At 42.7% G+C, this 11,670-nt stretch overlaps 1 protein-coding gene across 1 annotated transcript; it reads left to right on the forward strand.

The window, feature by feature from the left end:
- The first annotated feature begins 620 nt into the window (after positions 1-620).
- LOC126557372 (serine/threonine-protein kinase VRK1) lies at positions 621-2,675 on the forward strand. Its single transcript, XM_050213118.1, has 2 exons — positions 621-881; positions 959-2,675. The coding sequence occupies exons 1-2, from the start codon at positions 639-641 to the stop codon at positions 2,654-2,656; spliced, it is 1,941 nt and encodes a 646-aa protein (XP_050069075.1). The 5' UTR covers positions 621-638; the 3' UTR covers positions 2,657-2,675.
- Positions 2,676-11,670: the final 8,995 nt, after the last annotated feature.

Consider the following 11,670-nt stretch of genomic DNA (forward strand, 5'->3'; position numbering starts at 1 on the left):
CGGCCGTAAAATTGAGTGGAGAGTGAGAAATAATTGCACTTTATTGTATGATGTGTCTAGCTTAGTCGGATGGTTAGCGTTGGGGGCGAGATTATTAGTTCAACCAGTATATGTTCCGTGTGCCGGGCTGTCAGGGTCAGGGTGGTTCTGATTTATGGCCATAGCTTGAGTTGTTGCTTACCTAGCTAGGTGTTTGAGTAAATCGCTGCAAGCGCTACATGTTTTTAAACAAAGATTCAACACAAAACCATTTTGCATTTTCAGCATTTTTATCGCCAGCCTTGCAAAATTGAAACCATTAATGAAATGAACTTTCTTTTTCAGATCGCAGTGACGCTGTGCTATGCATTATTCAAATCAAAATCCAACATTTTCTTAATTTGCGCAACGCATTCCACAGCATCAACGATCTTTTTCAAGCTGATCAAGCGTATAGTTTCGCTACTATCCACATCAACGGCGATGGCGCTGACACAACAAACGTCAGCTTTCAAACTGCCATAAACGTCAAAGAAATTCAATCAAATTGGCGGCCATTCAGCATCACAATACGAATAGTTTATTTGTTCGATTGCCGCTTTTGTTTGGCTTGTATTTTGTGTTGTAATTACAACGATAAAAACGTTTCTCGATAAACAATGTCTCGAAGGAAACCAGCCGCCGCCGACGCGACCGGTGCAAAGCGTCCCAAACGTGCCAACAATCTGTACACCCGGCCGGAAAAGATCCCGCTCGGAACGATTCTAACCGATGCGTTAAATGTGCCATGGAAGGTGGGACCGTCGATCGGTTCCGGTGGTTTTGGTGAGATCTACTGTGCGTACTGCTTCATACATGCTGCACCTAAAACAGTGGCCGAGTATCCTAACGTGGTGAAAATTGTAAGTAGCGCGTTTGTGTGCTTTGTTTTGGCTAATATTCCTATAATCACGACTACTCGCGCGCATTTCGTCTTTAGGAACCGCATGAAAATGGGCCTCTTTTCGTCGAAACACATTTCTATCGCAAACTTTGTAAGGTGGACGACATCGAACGGTACAGGAAGCTTCGAAAGCTAAAACATCTGGGCATGCCGTACTATCTGGCGAGTGGGTCACACACGTTGAACAATGTCAAGCACCGGTTCCTGGTGATACCGCGATTTGGAGCCAGCTTACAGTCCGTGTACGTTCAGAACAAAAATTGCCTACCGCTGTCCACTGTTTGCCGGGCAGCCATGCAGATGCTGGATGTGCTGGAGTACATACACTCGAACCAGTACGTACACGCTGATTTAAAGGGTGACAACATCCTGTTTGGAATGGGTGATCGTGGCCGGGAGCGCTTGTATTTGGTGGACTTTGGTATGGCTAGTCGGATCGTGCTGGAAGACCAGTTCAAACCGGATCCACGGAAGAAACACAATGGTACAATCGAGTATACGTCGCGTGACGCTCACCAGGGTGTGATGACGATGCGGGGGGATTTGGAAATTTTGGCGTACAATATGATCGAATGGGCCGGCGGAAGTTTGCCGTGGAAGGAAGAAAAGCTACTGAAAGATTGCAACAAAGTGCAGCAGATGAAGGAGGAAGGTATGAGCGATGTGGCCGGGTTGCTGAAGCAAAGCTTCCGGAAGCATGTATCGGTGCCGAAGGTGTTGCAACCGTTTCTGGAGTTTGTGAACGGTTTGCGGTACAACGAGCCTCCGAAGTACACGGTTTGTTCAAAAATCTTCGAAAAAGCATTGAAAACGCTTGGCGCTACAAACACAGGAGTGCTCGAGTTGAGCGTCGCCAGTGCGTCCAACGTGAACGATTCTTCGGGACCGATGAACAAAACAAAAACAAAGAAACGACGAACATTGGATACTTCCGTGTCGAATGGGCTTGCTGACACGGTACCGAATACACCGAACGATAATGAAAACACCGAGGACCGTGGTCCTACTCCGAAGCGAAATCAGAAAACATTTGTTGTGAGTCCTTCGTTGATGAAACAAACTAAACAGCGCACGGCTAACAGATCACGCACGGTACCAGACACAGAACCAAACACGCCGGAAGATGAGGACGATTCTCCCGTTTTCTCACAAAGAGCAAAGCGTAGGATGGATCGATCCGATGCGTCCTTTACCGTTGGTTCAACGCGGATCAAAAAGCCACTTTTACCAAATCCCCAAAATATGGCGTTGGTGGACACGGTTCCCAACACTCCTGAAGAAGTGGAAGAGACAGAGGACCTCTCCCGTGCCCTTTCAAAATCGAGCCGTGTCCCTAAAACTGAACCCGTTCGTGGGAAGCACGATAAAAAGGTAACCTTAGAAGATGCTAGAGCAACCTCCACCCGTCGCAAGGAGAAAACGGTTACGGTTGTGCAGAGTGCATCAGCACAGGGTATCAATATACGCATCGAAACACCCCGCAAGAAGCGGACACGAAACGTTGCTTCTGAATCACCGCAAGAAATAACCATCAAACTAACGCTGAACGCTAACGTGTCGGTCAATACGAGGAGCAGGAAAAATGGCACAGTTGTTGTGAGTGCATCGCAGCAAAATATGTCGATGGATTCGAGCAGAAATGACGAATCGTTGGAAGCTTCGCAGGACGTTATCGATGTATCTTCAGCGACGGAAGAGAATAATGTGTCACGGAGCTTGTTCGATGACTACTAACCAACGGACGTTTTGTAAGTATGCGTTTTTGGTATAATTATTAATTTAATTTTTTTTTTGCCAAACTAGTATAAACTATTTTTTTACTTAATTGCGGCTACAACGACAGAAAAGAGAGCAAGAGAGAGAAAGAGGGAAAGAGAAGATGTTGAACTGTATCTGCAATAGGGGGAGCAATTGCAAAAGCAGAACTCGAATTTGGATAGGGATAGGCCCATAAAACACTATTGCAGTATCCTTTCATGCAGCACAGAAGAATCATTCCCATAGGAAATATTGAAGGTTCAAGAATGGCTCTCCAAAGGGTGAAATGTTAGACTCAAGATTGTTTCGGTTGTAGTATTGGCAGAGGCCAAACACAGATGGTAGCTGGAAAACCGTTAATAATCCGTTATTCTATTGTCTGTTTTATGGTTCAGAATTTTGTAGCTCCCATCAAATGCTATTACGATACTTCATCATAAACATACAAGTTGCTGGTAAATGTTAGACTAACTGGTCTGTGGCCAAGCAACACTTTATTGCATTATTGAGTTTTTTTTTTTTTACAGGACACTACTAATGCTGAATGAAAAATAAAATGTACTAAAACACAAGAGAAGGACAAGTCTGTCACTGGCTGAAGCAAAATAATCCAAATGTGTTAAAAAAAGTGCATCCTCATCAGCTTCCCCAATGTAAAGCTTAAAAAGATGAAAGAAATTAATTAGCTTTTTCATTTCCTTCTTGTAGAGAAACAGAGAAAAAATAGTAAAAGGCCAATTTCTCGTCAGCTTTTAAGCCGAAAAGAATTTCAATCGTCATTGTTATCGTTTTCCGGCGTTACATGATTTGAAAATAATATAAAAACCTTTTAGTCGACAGGTTTTTCCTTTCTCTCGCGAAAACTTGACTCTAATTTTTTTCAGTCACATAAACCACCAACTTACATGTATAACCTCCCTTCCCAAATGGGATAAAAAAAAAACAATTAAAATACTAAATCACAACATGATGCGCCTCCATCATGTTTGTGCGCCTATCATCCTGTTCTTTTTTTCCTATCACTAACGTCCTCTAAACTGTTGCTTTTCGGGCGTGACGAAGGTGGCTACGCTTTGGCACCCCGAAAATCTCCATATCAGTGACCCGGAAATAGGATAACATCCTTATCCTTTTGACGCTATTCCATGTACGAAGAGCAAACGAATTAATAGTGTCCGTCAAAGGGACAGATAATAGTAACTTTGCAGAAGAGAGAAAAAAAACAAGCCAAAAAGGGTGATAATGACAACCACAAGGCTTTTTCTTGCCCCTGCCGGAAATGCAACGCGTCGGTGAGCTCGATTTGGAGCAGGGACTGGGGATAAAAACGGGATGTTACTGTTGAAGGAGGATAAAATGTAATTTTTAATTTCACTTCCTCCCTGCGCTTGCAAGTTAATGAGATTACGTGGAAAAATTTAATACCCAACTTTACACTTAGCCCGGAGCTTGGATTCAAATCTGCGCAGGTTAAAGGAAGATTGTAGGGCAACCGGAAACGGTGTGTAATTGTTCGTAGTAATCATTTTCCAGTGGAACATTCTGACGAGGTAAAATTTAGCAGAAAGTTTTAAAATGTTTTGATTTTTATTCAATATTGTTAAACTTTTAGTAACTATATCTTTTCGAAAATTGTCATTGCAATAAGAAATCATAACTTTACCGTAACTAATGTCACACCTCTTCATCGTAAAAAGTCGTACAGAATGTTGTCGAAAAAAACTGTTAATCTGAAGCTTTTAATAAAACCCATTTTCCGACGCTTTTTACAGGTCGTTTTCATGGCACGGGGAGGCCCTAAACCGGTTCCATTCCAGCAAAAAAAGGGAACATCCAGAGGAATGTCGGGATTAAATACCGGATTGCAAGAAATTGGTGCGTAAAAGTGTAAAACGCGAGTAAATTTGTCCCACCGGTTACCACGTAATCCTCCACGGGGATCCTTCTTTGTCCCCCGGCTCTGGAGAACCCGCACAAAAAACCCATATCACATTATCGTAGTACAAACGCAAACTGACACAGCATAATCTCAACAGTATTCGCACCAGACCCGCCTTCACCTGCGTCTCGTAACACTTCCGCAACATCAGGAAGCTGTTCCCCGAGGAAACGCAACAAAAAAGGGATGAAAGTGCGGAAGTATTTAATTTCCTTCGTATAAAATATGCCTCGCCATGCCCCGGGGGAAGTAACCGCAGAAACACGGAACGGTGGTGGTGGTGGTGGTGGTATAGCTTGTATCCAAACAAACCGTTAGGACGGAGGATCCGTGTGTATCGTTTTGCGTTCGTAGTATCTCCGGGGAGATACTGTGCCCGTTTGGTTTGGTGTGGTTGCGGGAGGGCAGATTCCTGCAGAAGGTACAAGATTATTGTCCTCGGCTCAAGATTCCTGAACTCTGGACTAGATTAAAATGCGACGACGACTTTTCCCTACCAAAGCACTTCTTACTGCACAAGGATGATGGAGGACGGAAAGTTTTTTACACGCGGTGTAGCGGATGGTGGAAAGCGGAAACCCGTCAACCCGTTTTGCACTCGTCGTCGACTGCTTTATTCCATCAAGCTTGCTTATCGGTATGTAGTAGCAATCCCGAATGGGGCTTGTTTGGATGTTTTCTGGGAACTGAACAATGGCCCGTTTCTCGTTATCGGCAGCTTGTAGTCGATGTTTCCATGGGGAAGCCAATCAGCTACTTTCAGTACCGCGCGAACTAAGCAGGGAGCCCGATTTGTGCATAAAGCATAATGTATGTCTCTCCGGTGAATTGTACGGATGAACAGAACCGGTGGAAAACGCATTGCGTACTTATTTTTTTCGCTTACTCCGTACAGACGCTACTACGTCCTTATCGTCCTGTTTGCCCTCGTCAGACAGAGGCTGATGGTGATGGTGATAAGTTTTTGTAATATTAAACATTCTTGCACACACTCAATTCGAAATGCCGGGAAGGTACTAAAAAGGGAATTCCACCCCCAGGTGTTAGTGGAGATTGTCAAAGTTCGGCTTGCGGGGGGAGAGAGAGAAGAAGCGACTCTGTTTTTTTTTGTCGCTAGAAGTAAATTACTCCTAGAGGACATTCCATCGCTTCTTCAGGTGAAGACTTTAGATTATTCACCATGCACCGGGAACGTTTGGAGCTCCTGTTTTAAACGCACTTTTCCGAGAAGCCTCCCATTTTGCCATCAAGCGCGTAAATTCTATATGGCCCCAGGGAGCGTAAAGACGATGGTGGTTGGTGTCCGTTCGCTCGCTGTTCTTTTTGTTCTTGTTATAGTTTCGCAATGATCGCATGGTGGCCAAAATCAATGAATATGGTTTTGAACGATACACGGTGCGTACACGGAACAGTACACGGGAGACCATTTTCCACTGATTGTTTGGGGTTTAAGAGGAACCTGTGGCCCGGTCGACAGCACGGGTTCTGATCGCTGGAAAGTATTGGAACGCTGCTAATGTTGCGGAAAAGCTGATCTAAGGAGCTCGTAAATATTACACTCTCCGGTGGATAATCGAGCGGTTTAAAGACGATTTTTGACGATAAAATCGAATGAAAATCGCTAATTGCTTGTTTGAATGGTACTGCTTTAATGTGTAGTTAGTTTTGATGATGTGTTTTAATGGCTTACTTTTTTGCATTGTGGGTTACCCCAGTCAGTCGGTAATGGAAATTATCTGAGTCCTTGAAGACACGTTAAACGATGTACAGAAGTGGGATGATTAGTACCTTGACGACCTTCTACTAGGTCATGCCAGCCATCGAACGGCTCACTAGACTTGCTGATACCACCTAGTCAAGACCTAACCTACGGTGGAACGGTTCGCAGATGGGATTTGAACCAAGATTCTGCCATGTGAAGACCCGGCTCGCCATCATCACTACTACCAGGCCGTCAATTATCGGTTATAGCTTAGAATATTTTGAATTAGAAAGCTCCATGAGTAAATTAGATTATCTCAAATAATCGTACTGAACTTAAGGGCTTTTTGATGTTTTATAAACTTCTTTAAGTGTGATCCCATTCAATCATGATTTACGATTTAAGAACCAAAATTGCTACAATTAATCAAGCGCGAAAAAAGGAAACACAATATATTCACCAATGGACCACAGGAACCTAAACGCAGCGTTAACGGCAGCGGAAGAATCAATTTTGCGTTCGAATTATTAAACAATCAATTTTGCCCATTGAAGGCAGCGCATTTAAAGCCAACTCAATCGAACAGCGATCGGCAGGCCACCACAAATCGATTGATTTATTGATTGCAGGCGTTGCAATAAACAATTAAAATATACCATTTTCTTCGATCCCGTTTATCCGGAACCGGAAGAAGAAGAACAATAAACGACCCGAGCCCCTTTGCTGGAATTCGACCATTCGCCAATAGCGCGAAAACGTGTACCGTTCCGCGGCAATACACGCTGGCCATCCGTCAGTGCCATTTACAGTTCCATCGTCGATAGATCATAAAACAAACGACGAAAATGGTTTCGTTTGTACCGTTGCGCGCTGCAAAACGATTTACCCAATCAAACCCGGGAGCGCAACCTTTGGCAACCTCCCGGACCGAAACCGAAAAGTCCCGGAATGTGCGGTGTGTTCAAATCTTGCCGCAAGAAACCAAGAACCAAGCAAGATTTGATTCGTTCTTCATCGATCACAAGACGGACGGCAACAAACAGCAGACACGGCCAGTCGATTTTTAGCGAAGAAAATGGGAATTGCAAATCCTTCCCATGGGACGGCATAAATCGCCTTTTCATGCCCGTTCATCTTAACTAGTGGGAAACGAAGCGAGTAAGCCAACCACAACCAATCAACGCAACCGTTTTGGTGGCGATGGTAGTGTATGTGTGAGGGAGGGGATTGTTTTCATCCACACCAAGGGTGGTTCGATTCGGGCGACAATCGAACGCGACTTTTCCGATGTCTATAAATTTTCCTTCTGAAGCACAAGACACATTGCCAGTCTGCGGTTAGCCAGCAGTTCGAGAATCGTCCCAAAAAAGAGTCTTAAACCGAGTGAATTAAGAAATTTCCCGTTGCATACTATTTGCGAAAAATTCTCGTACTAAACGTAGTGTCTGGATGGTTGTTAAAATATTCACGAGCTTCGAAGTTGTGCTTTTCCGGGCTAGAGCTATTTTCCCATAACCACAGGAATTTTCTAATTTCCTCCCGGTATACTTTCTACACACTATCGTGATCAGCATCATTATCGATGTACAGACGCCTTACTTTCCTATGGTTAGTGGACCAAATAGTCTGCATTCTCGTTCAGTTTTTGCCCGGAAGCTATTTGCTCGGCGGCGGGCGGCGTGCGTCTGGGCCGTAAAGCTGAACCGCCGCCACCATAAATTAGATAAAGCGGCAACACTTTCCCTAGGACATTCATCTTCCTGCTTCAGGCCTCGTTCTGGCAGTACGAATTTGGTGTAAGTGGCCCTACTGAGCATCGTTTAGGAGCGATAGTTCGTGGGGTGTTGTGAAACAGGGGTAACACCCTCGTCGCCGAGCGAGACGACGATTTGATTGAAGCAGATTTTCTGGCCAACTTGGTGCCTTCTTCAGACTGGTGTTGGAAAATGACAAACAAATTGATATAAATTGAGTCATAATCACAGAAGCGGGGTACCATCCAAAGAAGATGTTTAGAAGATGAGTTAGTTCCCCCTATTTACTCTTGTGTTTCGGAATCGATGTAAGAAAATGGTAGTTTTTCCACTCTGTAGGGTGTTTGCAAGAAACAAGAACAGAACTGAGCTGGGAAATTTCTCCCACGGGATATATCAATCGCGCAGTGGCAATGGGAACAACGGGCCGGCTTCAAAATTCCGGGGAATGAGTCAAGGAAGTGGATAGTTTTAATGCACTTGCTCAATTTTCCGGTACAGTACATAAGCACTGGTTGTTAAACATAAACACACGTACACATCAACAGGTTTCCATCTGCAGGAGTGTTTATTGAATATTTTATGGAAGATTACCATTTATACAGTGCGTCGCGGGTTTTGTGTGCACTTTGTGTGATATTTCAAAATGAATAAATTTTAAATAAATGAAAAAACATGCTATTTGAAGTAGTATTCTTGTTTTTTTTTTGGCACCAGTGTTGGCTTGCTTGACATGGTTCACCCATATTATGTAAAGAAACTGGCATCACCAGTGGCTCTTCTAACAAATATTTATTGATGAAGTGACGATGTACATACAGTTCTATATCAATTAGAGTCATCCAAAACTTTGTCTATAACCAAGTCAGTACCGTCAACAACAAAATTAGTATCCTTTTTTTATTCATGTAGGACGGCCAGGCCGTACTGCCTCCTTAGAATCTTTTCTTATTATCTAATTAATTTAAGATAACAAGGTAGCTTAGAGTACAAACCAGCTTGGTCGATAAGGCCTATCATTCGAAAGGTTTCAAAATAGTCGAAGTTCCTTGGATGACGAGGACGTCGAATTCCAAAGGAAAAATGGGCCTCAGCATTCAATCATTATAATACTTATATATTTTATTGGTTGAGGCTGTTATAGCTCCGTATGGCAAGTCCTGTTATGAGGCACGCACCAGATGACTAAGCCATCGAAAAGGACAAAGTCTTTTTAGGCCATCTACATGGAGAGAGGAAGCATGAAAGGCCTCAAGTGTGACGGACTGGCGTTGTAGAAAACACAGTTAAAAAAGTTTATAATTAGTTAGGAACGCTATTTTAGTGGAGCGAACCAAAAAATTAGTTTGATTTATTTTCTGGTTTTCTAGCGGTACTAATGCCGCTCACGCGTTGTTCAGCCCTTTTATCAACCTATTTCTCGTCCTGGTCCTTCACTCACCGCGGAACTCAGTTATCCCGACCGCGAAGCTTTCTTCCGACAACTTCGTAAATACGAATTAAATTCGGACAATGACAGCAGCGGTCGGTGTAAACACCGCTTGTTTACAACAGGCGTGGTGTTGATATGTTTGCCGTGATAATTCTGCAACGTGCTACGTCCACAGTAAGTTAGATTATTTGTTATATTGTATTATATGTATGCTATTAATTTTTCATAAAAATCAAATGGGATGACATTTAAAAAAAATTATAGGTTAATGTAGTAGTGTAGTAGTCAAATCGTCTATAGATAAACGAAAAAAAAAAGTTTTTTTGAAATCAGATTAACAATGAGAATATATTAATATAAGGGGTTTTCTATGTAAATACATTTTCAAATCATCAAAAATCAAAGATTCAAAAATCAACAGTTTCTTAGAGAAGTGCTATTGACTAAATTAAGTGTAGTGACCCTTGATGTTTTGTGAGACAAACTGTGCAATGCAAACATTTATGCGATGCAGTACACTAAAGCGTGAACCGTTCAAGCGATGCTGCTGCTGCTGCTGCTTGGTGGCCTTGCCCTAGAGCCCACCGTGCTTTTATCATAATTGAGCGTATTCATCATTATCACTCCATATCCGTCTTGATGAAAAATACATAAATTTAATGTCATTCGCTCACTCTCCTCATTTCGTCCGCACCCACAAACAAAGCGAAATGCCGGTGTATATGTATGTCTGCGTGAAATAATAAAATCCTATTCTACGGTAAACGGTAAGGAAAAACGAAAAGAAGGAACGGCAGCAGCAGGTCCTTTGAGTTCGGTTAATGTACATCCATGTGGACATCGTCGTTTCACCGATGTTCCAAGGGAAGATTCTTTTAACTGAGCCACACTTTCGTATTCATCGTTCCCTTACGATTCGCGCTTGGTCGCTGGGAGTTGGGTTGACTTTTCTTTCGCCCTGTTTTTTGCCGGCGTTACCTTTTCCACGAGCAGCTTAGTCCTGCGTAGGAGTTTTTCCACCAACGATGGGGAACTCTTTCCCGCAGCTTCCTTTACGGGCTCGTGATTGTTATTACCATTTCAAAGGTGGAAAAAATGCGTGGAACAGTGATTGTCGGGCCAGGCCACTTTAGGCACTTTGGTCTTTAGGCTTTTAGATGTGTCCATGTGCACGGGAAAATGGGGGAAACCCGGGTGAAACAACTGCTTCCTCGCGCGATACCTGGTTGTTAATGAATAATTTAACAAAGTGCTATCATGCAAGCACATAGGACGATGATGGTTGGGGAACGAAATCAGGCATGAAAAAAAAAATCATCCTATCAGAAGCGAGGGTAACACTTGAGCACATCATTGCGCCCATGTGTCCATTTTCAGCGTCTTTTGATTTCCCAATTTTATTGCCCTTCCAAGTGGGTTAAAATTTTGGACGGGACAGGACAGGAGGGTTTGCGGCGAAGAATACTGACATCTTTCGAGGCAAAAGAAATAATATTGAAGGGCGCACGGTGATGTAAAATTTATGTGAAAGATTTGCAAACATTTCCAGCGTAATCATGCTTAATAATTCAGCAATATAGTTGTCGTGAGAGGAACGCAAAGTAACAAAACAACTGCCTTATTCATAGTGCATGATGTGAATTTCACGAAAATGATATTTTTTCTTGTAACGTTGATTGATGATTATGCAGCAAACAAGAACTGCAATATTTCTCTTCCAGTGTGTCATTAATATTAATTTCAGAAGAAGAAACTCCAGAAGGATAATGAATTTTCAATATTATTCAAACAAATTGGTGGTCCGTTTTTTGCTTCGTCTAATAACAATTATCCAGCAAAAAAAAAAAAAAGAATTACTTAACCGTTTCATAAACAACCCTTTTCCAATGGACAGAACATTGATCCGTTAGCTCTCCTTGAAGTAGGTCATTACTTTACAACTGACCGTCGTTCTATAGTCGTGTTGGTAGTTAGAGAAAAAAACCAAAACCCTTTTGGATCTTTTTTTGAAGGATTCACTCATCCACCCTTCCATCACAACACTGATAGGGGTGTATCCGTAATCGTTTTTCGAAATGGCTCCCTTTTGTTGATGAAATGGATGAAGAAGCATTCAAATATATTGGACAAAGGAGAAAATTGGGATAAAAGATTCTACTTCTC

Source organism: Anopheles maculipalpis, chromosome 2RL (genome assembly GCF_943734695.1).
Source record: "Anopheles maculipalpis chromosome 2RL, idAnoMacuDA_375_x, whole genome shotgun sequence".
Classification (NCBI taxonomy): Eukaryota; Metazoa; Arthropoda; class Insecta; order Diptera; family Culicidae; genus Anopheles; species Anopheles maculipalpis.